This window comes from Hypomesus nipponensis, chromosome 4, assembly GCF_054491055.1.
Source record: "Hypomesus nipponensis isolate SF chromosome 4, ASM5449105v1, whole genome shotgun sequence".
Taxonomy (NCBI): domain Eukaryota; kingdom Metazoa; phylum Chordata; class Actinopteri; order Osmeriformes; family Osmeridae; genus Hypomesus; species Hypomesus nipponensis.
In genome coordinates, this window is record NC_140364.1 from 16,031,551 (window position 1) to 16,046,107 (window position 14,557).

General features: G+C 53.9%; 1 protein-coding gene across 7 annotated transcripts in view; it reads right to left on the minus strand.

Moving 5' to 3' along the window:
- Positions 1–14,557, minus strand: part of nedd9 (neural precursor cell expressed, developmentally down-regulated 9) — a 25,375-nt gene continuing 10,818 nt past the window's right edge. The window contains exons 2-9 of one of the 7 annotated variants that reach the window (XM_084697091.1): positions 13,494–13,732; positions 13,271–13,364; positions 11,996–12,391; positions 7,451–7,549; positions 7,035–7,160; positions 4,989–6,146; positions 2,097–2,189; positions 1–1,315 (exon numbers count right to left, since the gene is read on the minus strand). In XM_084697091.1, coding sequence (XP_084553217.1) covers positions 743–1,315; positions 2,097–2,189; positions 4,989–6,146; positions 7,035–7,160; positions 7,451–7,549; positions 11,996–12,385 — 2,439 coding nt within the window. In that variant the 5' untranslated portion in view covers positions 12,386–12,391; positions 13,271–13,364; positions 13,494–13,732 and the 3' untranslated portion in view covers positions 1–742. Of the gene's footprint in view, positions 1,316–2,096; positions 2,190–4,988; positions 6,147–7,034; positions 7,161–7,450; positions 7,550–9,399; positions 9,651–11,995; positions 12,392–13,270; positions 13,403–13,493; positions 13,733–14,557 lie in introns of those variants that run through there. The other 6 variants (XM_084697092.1, XM_084697088.1, XM_084697090.1 and 3 more) reach the window with 6 other exon arrangements.

Consider the following 14,557-nt stretch of genomic DNA (forward strand, 5'->3'; position numbering starts at 1 on the left):
TTGTTCCATTTATCCACTGGACATGCCTTTTATTCCAACCACGCCTTGTTCTGAATGCAAGTTTTGAACATCAGGCTTGTCGCTACATTTCAGTGTTTGTGCCAGCGATGTGGCCTCCAGTTAGCGCTACTTCTCTTTCCACCCAAACAAGACAGGGATGTGTTTTGTGGGTGCACCTGCCGCTGCATGGTGTATACGTCCAAGCATTCGTTTGCTGAGTTTAACAAGGTTCAGCTTGGTCAACTGCAGAGCAAACAAGCTGTCGCCAGTCTTCCAGCGCTGTTTTTACCACACTGGATAAACACACAGAGTCATCGGTGAGAGAACAGTCCTTGTCTGTTAAGAGCTCCACTCCCTTAAGAAGAAGAAGACATAACTACCGGCATGTCCAGCAGAAGGCAAAGGAGAAAATTGAAAAAACTCAACTCATAAGGTGCTTAATATTAAACAGGAATGTTAAGAAAATAAGTCCATGTTATCCTAAGAAGCCACAGCTGCTGTATAACTATATATTCATTTCATCATTATATAAAAGAAACACAAAAATAGAGCAAATATTTACATAACGGAAAGAACAATAGTATTTACAACGGCAAAAAAGGGAACTATTTAAGATTAACAACACTGAGCAAAATATATATTTCGAATTATACACATGGATGTAGTAAGCAGGACCCAGCAGAGCCAGGGAGCAGATCCGGACGTCCTCCTCACCACCCAGAGCTTGTGAGAAGGGTCAGGGTCAGAAGGCAGCCATGTGCAGCAGTTGCTGCTTGAAGAGCCCTGCGTGGTGCGACAGGCTGGTGACCCTGTCCACCATGTCCTGGACGGCCGCCGTGTTGGGGTAGAGCAGAGCTGCCGTCTTGGTGGCGCCCACCACCGTCTTCAGCAGCTCACACAGCACGTTGCTGGAGTTCATCACCCGGTTGGCCACCTGGGGCGTGGCTGCCTGCCTGGACAGCGTGTCCCCGATGAAGACCAGTTTGTGGGCGCTGAGGATGACGAACTTGCTGTGGGCCACGAAGATGCGGGGCGGCTGGCCGGCGGAGACACAGGCAAAGAAAGCGTCGACGGCGTTGAGGAGGGTGATGAAGTGCTGCTGGCACTGCTCTGAGTAGAAGGCCAGGAGCTGGCCGTCATGCCCACACAGGTGGGCCCCGCCCCCAAGAGAGGAGGGGGAGGAATCAGAGGCTGGGGGGGAGGAGTCAGAGGGCAGGGGGGAGGGGCCTGTGGACTGTTGCTGGGTGATCCACTGGGTGATGTCGTTCTCCACAGGCTTGATCACCTCCTGCTCCAGCTGTCTGAACTGGTTGATCTGGGAGAGGTGACAGAGGACGATCGGTCATGTTCCTTTCAGATTAGTGACTTACTGTTTATATTGACATTTAGTCATTTAGCAAACGCTCTTGTCCAGAGCGACTTACAGTAAGTATTCCATTCCCCCAAGACAAGTAGGTTTAAGTGCCTTGCCCAAGGACACAACATCATTTGGCACAGCCGGGAATCGAACCAGCAACCTTCTGATTACTAGGCCGATTTCCTAACTGCTCAGCCACCTGACTCCATCATCCTATCCTCATCGACTGGTTAGGATACATTAAACTGGTGAGAGAGAGGGATTTATCTCTCAAACACGTGAAAGGAAACTCATGAAATGTTCCTATCTGGCCTCATGTCAAGAGGAGTCTATTTAGGAATCCCCTTCCAGGGACATGATTGAAGTGGGATTATAGGAGTGAAGAGGATAATCTAGTTGTGTTGTTCCTGGGTTAGAGGTTTGTAGGCAGGCTGGCTCTGCTGGTCTGACAGTCTTCCAGTCTCCTTCCCTGCTCTCCTGTCACAGCACGTGTGTCACAGCACGTGTGTCACAGCACGTGTGTCACAGCATGTGTGTCACAGCACGTGTGTCACAGCATGTGTGTCACAGCACGTGACACACTAGGTAGCTCACTGGGTAAGTGTGCGTTCCATGTAGGCTCTCTCTCTCCCTGTCTTTCCTGTCACACTTCACTTCAAACTGTCCAATAAAGCATGAAAAATAACAAAAGACATCTTTATAAGGGCTCTTGTTGCTGGTCGTTTGGCAGAGACCTCACCTGGTCTGGGCCCAGCTGGACTTTGCTGCTCTGCTGGGTGATGTTCTCCTTCTCCAGGAGCGCCTTCTGCTGGCGCTCAAAGTCCTCCTTTCCCTGCAGACCACAAACCAGCATGAGCTTGTGCCACATGTATCCCTGCAGACCACAAACCAGCATGAGCTTGTGCCACATGTATCCCTGCAGACCACAAACCAGCATGAGCTTGTGCCACATGTATCCCTGCAGACCACAAACCAGCATGAGCTTGTGCCACATGTATCCCTGCAGACCACAAACCAGCATGAGCTTGTGCCACATGTATCCCTGCAGACCACAAACCAGCATGAGCTTGTGCCACATGTATCCCTGCAGACCACAAACCAGCATGAGCTTGTGCCACATGTATCCCTGCAGACCACAAACCAGCATGAGCTTGTGCCACATGTATCCCTGCAGACCACAAACCAGCATGAGCTTGTGCCACATGTATCCCTGCAGACCACAAACCAGCATGAGCTTGTGCCACATGTATCCCTGCAGACCACAAACCAGCATGAGCTTGTGCCACATGTATCCCTGCAGACCACAAACCAGCATGAGCTTGTGCCACATGTATCCCTGCAGACCACAAACCAGCATGAGCTTGTGCCACATGTATCCCTGCAGACCACAAACCAGCATGAGCTTGTGCCACATGTATCCCTGCAGACCACAAACCAGCATGAGCTTGTGCCACATGTATCCCTGCAGACCACAAACCAGCATGAGCTTGTGCCACATGTATCCCTGCAGACCACAAACCAGCATGAGCTTGTGCCACATGTATCCCTGCAGACCACAAACCAGCATGAGCTTGTGCCACATGTATCCCTGCAGACCACAAACCAGCATGAGCTTGTGCCACATGTATCCCTGCAGACCACAAACCAGCATGAGCTTGTGCCACATGTATCCCTGCAGACCACAAACCAGCATGAGCTTGTGCCACATGTATCCCTGCAGACCACAAACCAGCATGAGCTTGTGCCACATGTATCCCTGCAGACCACAAACCAGCATGAGCTTGTGCCACATGTATCCCTGCAGACCACAAACCAGCATGAGCTTGTGCCACATGTATCCCTGCAGACCACAAACCAGCATGAGCTTGTGCCACATGTATCCCTGCAGACCACAAACCAGCATGAGCTTGTGCCACATGTATCCCTGCAGACCACAAACCAGCATGAGCTTGTGCCACATGTATCCCTGCAGACCACAAACCAGCATGAGCTTGTGCCACATGTATCCCTGCAGACCACAAACCAGCATGAGCTTGTGCCACATGTATCCCTGCAGACCACAAACCAGCATGAGCTTGTGCCACATGTATCCCTGCAGACCACAAACCAGCATGAGCTTGTGCCACATGTATCCCTGCAGACCACAAACCAGCATGAGCTTGTGCCACATGTATCCCTGCAGACCACAAACCAGCATGAGCTTGTGCCACATGTATCCCTGCAGACCACAAACCAGCATGAGCTTGTGCCACATGTATCCCTGCAGACCACAAACCAGCATGAGCTTGTGCCACATGTATCCCTGCAGACCACAAACCAGCATGAGCTTGTGCCACATGTATCCCTGCAGACCACAAACCAGCATGAGCTTGTGCCACATGTATCCCTGCAGACCACAAACCAGCATGAGCTTGTGCCACATGTATCCCTGCAGACCACAAACCAGCATGAGCTTGTGCCACATGTATCCCTGCAGACCACAAACCAGCATGAGCTTGTGCCACATGTATCCCTGCAGACCACAAACCAGCATGAGCTTGTGCCACATGTATCCCTGCAGACCACAAACCAGCATGAGCTTGTGCCACATGTATCCCTGCAGACCACAAACCAGCATGAGCTTGTGCCACATGTATCCCTGCAGACCACAAACCAGCATGAGCTTGTGCCACATGTATCCCTGCAGACCACAAACCAGCATGAGCTTGTGCCACATGTATCCCTGCAGACCACAAACCAGCATGAGCTTGTGCCACATGTATCCCTGCAGACCACAAACCAGCATGAGCTTGTGCCACATGTATCCCTGCAGACCACAAACCAGCATGAGCTTGTGCCACATGTATCCCTGCAGACCACAAACCAGCATGAGCTTGTGCCACATGTATCCCTGCAGACCACAAACCAGCATGAGCTTGTGCCACATGTATCCCTGCAGACCACAAACCAGCATGAGCTTGTGCCACATGTATCCCTGCAGACCACAAACCAGCATGAGCTTGTGCCACATGTATCCCTGCAGACCACAAACCAGCATGAGCTTGTGCCACATGTATCCCTGCAGACCACAAACCAGCATGAGCTTGTGCCACATGTATCCCTGCAGACCACAAACCAGCATGAGCTTGTGCCACATGTATCCCTGCAGACCACAAACCAGCATGAGCTTGTGCCACATGTATCCCTGCAGACCACAAACCAGCATGAGCTTGTGCCACATGTATCCCTGCAGACCACAAACCAGCATGAGCTTGTGCCACATGTACGCTCCAACACCCTTTACTGCTGTCCAGATGGAGAGAGAAACATCTGTTCTACATAGCATTGTTCTTTTCTGATCGGAAATGAGCATAGGGGTCAATCCCAGTGACACAACCTTCACTACTGGAGCATTCTTAAGCCCCCCCAATCCCTTGCTGTCTCCTGGTCTGAACATGGCACATACACCCCAGCAGCTGGGCACTCACTAGTCAGACAGTGTACAACAGACCAGGGAGACGGTCACATGACTGGGTCAGGGACACGGTCACATGACTGGGTCAGGGACACGGTCACATGACTGGGTCAGGGAGACGGTCACATGACTGGGTCAGGGAGACGGTCACATGACTGGGTCAGGGAGAGACCGTACCTGCAGATGGACGTAATCGTAGTCCTCCATCCAGCTCTTGACACACTTTTCACTGTTGTCCATGTTGCCCTTGTCCAGGCTGGAGGAGCCCTGCAAGGGTTTGGTGTGGCAGCTGTGGTTGTCTGTTGGGGGGGAGGTGAGGGGGTGGACCAGAGCCTCCCTGAGCGAGCCCCTGCAGCAGGAGCCGTCCCCCGGCCGTCTGAACAGCAGCTCCCCGCTGCCTCCCACCGTGGAGGCCAGCTGCTTCACGTCGTCCGGCACCGTCCGTGACACCATGACGAAGCGCTCCAGGTCGTCGCTCCGTTTGTGGTGGCGGGGGAGGGTGCAGGGGCCCTGGCTGGGCAGGGCCCAACCACAGCTCTCCAGGGTCTGGTAGGTCTTCAGCAGGATCTGCTGGGAGTCCTCCAGGCGGCCCAGCTGTCTCCTCAGCTTGGCGTGCAGGCTGGGGTCGGACAGGGCCATGGCGTTGGCGGCAGCGCCCCGCCCGAACACCAGGAAGTCCCCCAGCGCCCCCCGTACCCGGTCCAGCGCCCCTCGTACCTCGGAAGGCCGGTCCGCCCCAGGACACGCCCTCCAGCGTGGGGAGCCAGCCAGGAGCCCCTCCACCGAGACCTCCACCTCCTGCTGCAGCCGGCCCAGCCGCTGCACCGCCGTGTCAAGGTCCAGGGCCAGCCGGCCCTCGGAGGAGCCGGTGGAGGTGGAGGAGGTAGACATGCTGGAGCGCGTGCTGCCCGTGCTGGAGAAGGACAGGCGGTTCACCCCGTCTGTCACATCCCCCAGCGCCCCAGCGTCCTGAGCAGGGAGGTCATACGGCCCCCTGGTCCTGTCGGATGCCTGGGGTCTGTGCTGGGGGGGCTGGGGCCCCCGGGGGATGTCGTACAGGTCTCTATGGGGGCACGCCGCCAGGGGATGCGACGATGGGGGCACGTCATAGATGCCTTCGTGGTCATTGGTAAGGGGCAGGTGGAGTGGGGGGGGGTCAGAGCTGGGGGGGAGGTCGTAGTGGGACTGGGGACTCGGGGTCTGGCAGGGTTTGGAGAGGGCGGGGGGGGGCACGTCGTAGATGCCCTCCTGTCTGTGTTTCAGGGGCTGGGGGAAGTCATAGCTGCCCTCCTGACACTCTGCTGGGGCGTTTCTGCTGGGCGGGGAAGAGAACACCTGTGGACACAAAGATCCAGTCAGACAGTTGCTCTGACACACGGAGGTTAGGGTTAACCTCTGCACTAACCCTAACATTGTGACTGCTGTACCAGATTGAGGAAGTCTAACTGACATTTGTCTTTCTTACTATTTTTTAAAACATCCTGTATTTCTTTCCTTCCTTTTAACACAGTAGGAGAGTGAATATGTAAAGTAACAGCATAACATCATCGTTTCCCCGAGAAACAGCTTGACCATGCACGCATCTTTCAACCAAACAGATGAATTAAATGGTGGTCTTGAATCAGAAACGTTTCAAAAGGTTTACAAAATATTTTCTAAAACAGTTCTGAAAAAAAGCTTCAAAATGTTAAAAAAAAATAATCTAACAAAAAAGTTACAAAAAGTTTAAAACATTAATATTTTTTAAAGTTTTGGGGAAAAAAATGTGTGTAGGCTCCTCTGCCGAATGGGGATTCAACCGTCAGTGAAATGTTGTGTCATGTGTTCTCCCCTGTCGCAGCTTGAAACCACGAGTGCTCGTGCTACGACTTCCGTAACTAGTCAGTTGTGTAATATCAGAGTAAGCTCTAATAAGGGTACGGTACCACGATCTGACCTTTCGAGAAGTTGTGCAGTGTGTGTGAGTATGACGTGACCCAGGTGAATGAAGTGACCCGATGCTGTACGCTATGCTGCTAACAGACGTGACCGCACCATCATGGGAGGGACACTTGGCCGACGTTCGCCCGCACTTGGGATACAGGCCACCTCCGACTCCTCAGCGCAACCACAAGCCTACCAACTACGCCAACAAAAAGATAAGAGATTCGCTACGATTGCTACTAACTATGCTATGCTACTAACTAAGGTGGTGGTCTGGACCGCTCAGGAGTGCTGTCGTACCCCTTGAGAGGAGGGGGGAACATCGTAGACCCCCTGAGCCCGCGGGTCCATCTGACTAGAGGGAGGAACATCGTAGACCCCCTGGGAGAGTCCTGCCCCTGGCTGGGCCTTCCCAACATCATACACCTGGACAACAGCACAATACAGGTTAGAACACCTGTCCACATGCTAGGTTCTGCTCCACGCCAGTTATATTTTATGATCTATATTGCAGGAATATCAACCATTTATATGGATTTTAGTATTACAAGTGTTTCCTTGTCTTCCTGGAGGGTTCAGGTGCAGTTTGGTGATTGTATGTGAAGCCCTCGATGACATGTCTTATTAAAAGGTCAACACACATTCATTTGATCTGATATACATGGGAGGTTGGCAGCCGTCTGGTGTGAGGGGTGTGAGGGTGGGGGGGGACATACCCCCTGTGCCCTGGCGGGGGGGACGTCGTAGAGGTCCTGGTGGCTGTGCTGTCCGTGGCTGTAGGCATACGACTGGCCCACTTGAGATGGGGTCACCACCTGTCCACACCACAGGAGGGAAATGTTCAGCAGGAAACTTGCAGCTGAACACACAGGACAGATACACCTCGGTGGTTAGAGTATTTGGCTGCAGATGAACAAGTTGCAGGTTCAAATCCCCACGTGTCACTTACGATTAAAAACATCTGCTAAATAAACGTGTTACTATTATTATGCCGTGGTGCTGGGGGAGGATGTGTGTGTGTGTGTGGCTACAGGGAATGCTGTGAAGGTTTGGGTGCTGCTTCAACAAGAGAAAAAGGAAAATAAACAGAGGAAGTTGGTTAACGCTCCCCTCGCCCCCTCCTCCCCCCTCCCCTCCCTCACTTCACCAATTCCCATCAGTGTTTATCAGTCAGTCCACATCTGTGCTCTCAACACCCCTCTTAATACACGTCTAAATGCCAGTCTCTAACACTCCCAGACCTCCTCACTGTGTCAGACAGGCGGAGGAATGTCTGGAATGCTCCTTCCTGAAACTGTGACTAAACCCCCTGCCTCCATCTCTATCATTACCACATAGTATGGCTTCCTGTTTGGAGAGTGAGAAAGAGGGGGAGAGCAGGAGAGATCCCTGCCATGTTGTCATTCTACAACCCCTCCTCCTCTCTCTCGTTCAATTCAGACTTCAATATCATCTGAGCCATGACCACAACGACAATAACCCCCATAACCATGACCACAACCCTCTCAGAGAAAGACCTACCTCCACACGCTGGATAAGAGCTTCTGCTAAATGACTAAATGTCTCTAGAGGAGAGACTGGAGGAGGAAGAAGGGCAGAGGGAGGAGAGTTAGTGAAGATGTGGAGAGGAAGCTCATCTGAGAGTTGTGTACGTTCCTACTGGGGTTTAGGGTGTTCATGGCAAGTAGACCAGCTCATCCACACCTCAACCCAGCCACCCGGAGGTTCAAACCTCAGTCCCTCAGTCCCCAGGCCTCCACACCTCAACCCAGCTGGGACAGACACCAGTGTAGAGACTCTAGTCCTCTGTCTCTCTCACACACTGCCTTGGCACATGACAAACCAGTTAGCTGTTGTTTTCTGAGGACAGCTGAAAGGACATGACTGAGCCCGACACACACGGCCCGTTCACCCCACCTCCGTCCACCCCCTGGGCACTCCTAATAGCTGCTGGGGCAATATTGACCTGGCTGGGGGCGGGGGTTAGGCTCCTACTTAGGTGATGGTCTTTGTGGATTCCATCATGGATGAGTCACTGGGAGGAGGGAGAGTGGAGGGGGCCTGGGGTGGTGTCTAGCTGACAGTAAGCCTTCTGTTTGAGTTAGGGTGGCTGACTTTTTAAACTTATGATCTACATAAGATGTATGACTACACGTATTATGTCTTGAAAGATTCTAGTTTGGAGTAGAAGGAGTTGTCCATTCAGAGGTTATTACTGTGGGGTAGTGGTATGACCATGATGACCTCAGTGCACAGGTAACACACACCCATGGTTCAGGTAAAGACATATTTGAAGTAGATTTGAAACGTCAATTACGTTTTTTCTTCTTCATTCTTTTGGTGTTTATATTGGAGTTTGTACTGGTAGGTGTTTAGATGGTGTAGAATGTTCCTGAGAGGTCTGTTCTCATCTTTCAGGACCAGCGCTGTGCTCCGTCACTAATGGACTAGGGACACCCTCCCTCTCTCACCTGGCCCCCACCCCCCCTCCCTCTCTCACCTGGCCCCCACCCCCCCTCCCTCTCTCACCTGGACCCCAGCCCCCCCTCCCTCTCTCACCTGGCCCCCACCCCCCCTCCCTCTCTCACCTGGCCCCCACCTCCCCTCCCTCTCTCACCTGGCCCCCACCCCCCCTCCCTCTCTCACCTGCTCCCCTCATCCTCACCTCCATGACCAGGTCAGTCACTGTGGTTACTGAAGAGCAGCGTACTGCAGGAGAGCAGCGTCAGCTGACAGTCCTTTCTAGACAGGATCAGCTGCTGAGTCATGGTGGGAGGGTTTCAGGTGTTACGTGCTAACTGCTCCCCTCTCAATGGTTCCTCCTCAGCGAGGAGAGGCAGGGCCCAGGAAGGAGGAAGCTCATTATTGTAGGTAATGAAGGAGTCCATCCTCAGACTGACGCAATAGGACTGCACGGCCACACCCACACAGACAGAGAGGGAGAGGGGGCAGGGGGAGAGGGAGACGGTGAGAGAGGGCGGGGTGGAGAGAGGGTGAGAGAGGGCGAGGTGGAGAGAGAGGGTGAGAGAGGGCGGGGTGGAGAGAGGGTGAGAGAGGGCGAGGTGGAGAGAGAGGGTGAGAGAGGGCGGGGTGGAGAGAGGGTGAGAGAGGGCGAGGTGGAGAGAGAGGGTAAGAGAGGGCGGGGTGGAGAGAGGGTGAGAGAGGGTGAGGTGGAGAGAGCTCTAATAGGGATCATCTCTCATTCCCTATGATCAAAGATCCACCCTAATCCCAAAACAAGCCATATTGTAATGTGATGATCCTAATAGAGGTCATTTTGAAGATGCCTCTGTCATTTAGTTTCCAGGATGATGAACAGTGGACTCATCCCTCCTCTTACCTGCTCCAGGTAAGCAGCTGAACTGTCCCAGGAGAGGACTGTGTGTGTGTTTATTAGAAGACCATGCAGAACCCTTTAACATAGGCTCCCTGGCCAGCTATTTGTCCATGGCGAACAATGATGAACTGTGTGTGAAGGAGTGGAGTCACTCTGGGCAGGAATAACTCACTTATCTGCTGCTGGGGGCAAAGTACACCAGATTACAGATGTCTCACAAGTTGCAGAAGCAAGACATTCATTCCAGAGCTAACCTGATTACTTCAAAGGAAGAATTCTATCAAGGTGGACGCACCCACAACTGTACACTGTTACCACAACACTGGAGTTGTGGGGGTTTGTTTTAGTTTCCTGTTGGTTGTCTTCTCTGGCTTGGCCATCAAAGAGCCTGTCTGGTAGTGGGTGCTGGTCTGCGGTGGTGTCAGGGCCGGATGTGCCCATATAAGGCCCCTTTGTTCAGGGGCCGGATGCTGGGAGGAGATACGAGGCCTCTTCGACCCTGCCCAGTCTTTGAACCGTGTGACCTCAGCGCCTGAGTCAGAGGGGGTTTACCCCGGACCAGGAGGTGGGGGGACGGACTGGAGTGCAGAACAGACACACCCTTCAGAGCAGAGGCAGCATAGAGGCTGTGTGGTGACCCTCCTGATGTCTGAGGGGGCCCCGGGTCTAGAGTGGGGACCCTTCAGAGCTCTACTGATCCTCCCACAGGGTCACACTGGGACCAGACCTCACCCTCAAACCCACCAGGCCGGGAGGCAGAGGAGAGACCTCACCCTCAAACCCACCAGGCCGGGAAGCAGAGGAGAGACCTCACCCTCAAACCCACCAGGCCGGGAGGCAGAGGAGAGACCTCACCCTCAAACCCACCAGGCCGGGAGGCAGAGGAGAGACCTCACCCTCAAACCCACCAGGCCGGGAGGCAGAGGAGAGAAGTAGAGGAGAGATGCCAAGGTCATGTGTGTTCCCCTACCCTGGTGTTCCCCTACCCTGATGTTCCCCTACCCTGGTGTTCCCCTACCCTGATGTTCCCCTACCCTGGTGTTCCCCTACCCTGGTGTTCCCTACCCTGGTGTTCCCCTACCCTGGTGTTCCCCTACCCTGGTGTTCCCCTACCCTGGTGTTCCCCTACCCTGGTGTTCCCCTACCCTGATGTTCCCCTACCCTGGTGTTCCCCTACCCTGGTGTTCCCCTACCCTGATGTTCCCCTACCCTGGTGTTCCCCTACCCTGGTGTTCCCCTACCCTGGTGTTCCCCTACCCTGGCTCTGCCCTGGCATGTCTCTTGGTTGTGAATCATCACAAACAGAAGCTTTTGCATCTTTTGGGAAACACCCCCCAATTCCGAAAAAAAAAGAAAATCAAAAAAAATTCATGCGCCCACGTGAACACACCTTTCCCAAACCGTCCCAAACGGAGGCAGCCTGGTGTGCCCACAGTGGGGCTCGTCCACAGGTCAGCAAACGCTTTGTCGCCTCCATGATAAAAGGATTTGTTTGTTAACCGAGACTGTTGGTCGAGGTTACAAAGGTGTTTGCAGACCTGTCGAGGAGTAAACATTGACAGTGTTTCAACCTGACGTGTCCACTATCATGCTGTCCAGCTTCTAACGCTGCAAGTCATACAGGACCAGAATACTGCTCATCATATCCTGTCAGCGGTCATACAAAGACAGCTGAAGACATGTGTAAGGGGGCCAGTCTTTTAACTGGGCCCAGCGTTTGAGAGCAGAGAAGTGTGTGTGTCTGTGCATGCGTGTATGTGTGTGCAAGCACAGCACCAATGTGAGAGCAGGCAGCCTGTGCTTTTTAAGACCCAAGCCTGAATGATGAGTTATCTAATGCACTTTGATCCTCCAGCCCTGTATGTCCTGAGGTCAGTGCATGGACTGAGGACTCTGTCTCTCCCCTCCATCCCCAGCCCCTCACCTTGCTCGGTGCACCATCCACAGCCAAGCCACTCCTCTGGGGCACCTGGTAGACATCCTGTCCCTGGGGCACCTGGTATATGCCCTGCTGCCCCAGGCTGGGGTGGGAGGGGGGCACCTGGTACAGCCCCTGGCCCTGGGACACACCCCCCTGGCCATGATAGGCCGACAGCTGGGGCGGGGAGGCGGCTGGCGTCTGTCCGTCAAACATGGGACCAATCAGAAGCTTGAGGCGGTTGCCGGGGGCGATGCCCTGGCGCCCGTGCAGTGAGCAGAGCCACCAGCCCTCCAGACCGCCGGTGTTCTGCTCGATGACCGTCAGGATGTCTCCCTTCCGGAAGGCCAGCTCCTCAGGGGACTCTGGCATGTTGTCGTACAAGGCCTTCGCCATCAGGTTCTAGAGAGAGAGAACACAGTCAGACCACGCACAGCATCAGCTTCTAGAGAGAGAGAACACAGTCAGACCACACACAGCATCAGCTTCTAGAGAGAGAGAACACAGTCAGACCACGCACAGCATCAGCTTCTAGAAATGTACCTATATAAATCAGATTGCATGGTCTTTAAAATGATACCGTTCCGGTGCCTCAATAACTGTGCTTGAGCAAAACTTGAAGCGTTTTGGACCAGGTTCAGTTTATTGTAAAGAACTTCTTTAGAAAAATAGCTGGACTTCCAGAGAAAGAACAGTGTTGTAATCACAGACACAGTGAGGCAGTAGTGCTAGACAGGGACAAACTGCCTCCAGGACAGATGACAGCATCTGCCCCGGCAGCCCCTCATGTTCCCTGGGTTCTCCTCTCCAGCAGTCACCAGAGCCAAATCACGTTACCCCCACAGCCCCAGGCCAGATGTCTGTCAGATGGTTTGAACTTGATAGGATTTCTTAGCTCCCAGCTCTGGGATTATCCTCAGCAGTGGGGAGGTGGTGTGGTTAGGACCCAAACCCCAGCAGAGCTGATAGGAGCACCCTAGGGACAGCTCTATTGTGTCTGGCAGAGAGGCACTCACGTAATTAGCTCAGTAAACACAGCCATCTGAGGGACATATGCTGTGTAATATATGTCGCTACTCTGCTTACAAATCTGCTCCAAAACAGCAGTACTAAAAACACAACATTGTTTTATATTTTTGGATGAAAGATCTTGGAAGGGCTGCCGGCTGGTCAGGTGAGCAGCGTGTGATGGCTCCGGGTGGATTCCCAGCGCTGCAGAAACATGACAGTGCCTTTTACTCTCAACCTCTGATCGCCTGGTCTGGGAACAGCACAGATCACCTGGTCTGATCGCCTGGTCTGGGAACAGCACAGATCACCTGGTCTGATTGCCTGGTCTGGGAACAGCACAGATCACCTGGTCTGATCGCCTGGTCTGGGAACAGCACGGATCACCTGGTCTGATCGCCTGGTCTGGGAACAGCACAGAACACAACACCTTATCTGACTAACAGGAACAAGCAGGGGTGTGTTCACACTGGCCTAGTCTCCTGAAAAGCAATACCTTCTGTGTTCCTGTGTCTCTCATCTCCTACTCAACAGTCTCTCTACTTCCCAGTTGTACCCTGATGTTGGTGGACATGGGAAACAGGAAGTCTGTGTGTGAAGTCTGCTGCTCAGCTGGACTCCAGAGTGCTGCTGTTTCCACCTGGGCTTCGTCCGGTTCCCACGTGAACCAGCCTGCGTCACTAACCAGGTTATCTCTCCTCTGCTCTGCCTGGCTATTGTCTCAGAGTGCCGTCACTGCCATTAACCACCAACACACACATAACACATCAACCATAGCAGCTGGTTGCTTGAGTAGGGACACAATGAGACAAGGTTGCATCGTGACTCGAGTCAGTTTATGTTCAGGCACCAGCATGGCACCAGCATTGGATGCTTTACCATGTTGCAGGGAGGAGGAGGGAGAGGAGGAGGACGGGGAGGGAGAAGGAGGGGGAGGAGGAGGAGGAGGGAGAAGGAGGGGGAGGAGGAGGGAGAGGAGGAGGAGGAGGAGGAGGGAGAAGGAGGGGGAGGAGGAGGAGGAGGAGGAGGGAGAAGGAGGGGGAGGAGGAGGGAGAGGAGGAGGAAGGAAAGGGAGAGGAGGAGGAGGAGGGAGAGGAGGAGGGAGAGGTAGAGGAGTGGGAGGAGGAGGGAGGAGAGGAGGAGGTAGGAGGGGGAGGAGGAGGGGAGGAGGAGGATGGAGAGGAGGATGAGAGAGAGGAGGGAGAGGAGAGGGAGGAGGGAGGGGGAGGAGGAGGGAGAGGAGGAGGAGGGAGAGGAGGGGGAGGAGGAGGGAGAGGAGGAGGAGGAGGGAGAGGAGGGGGAGGAGGAGGGAGAGGAGGAGGAGGAGGAGGGAGAGGAGGATGAGAGAGAGGAGGGAGAGGAGGGGGCGGAGGGAGGGGGAGGAGGAGGGAGAGGAGGGGGAGGAGGAGGGAGAGGAGGAGGAGGAGGAGGGAGAGGAGGAGGAGGAGGAGGGAGAGGAGGAGGAGGAGGAGGGAGAGGAGGAGGAGGAGGAGGGAGAGGAGGAGGAGGAGGAGGGAGAGGACACACCCTTCCTTCAGCTGCCTGATCTGTTCACACATC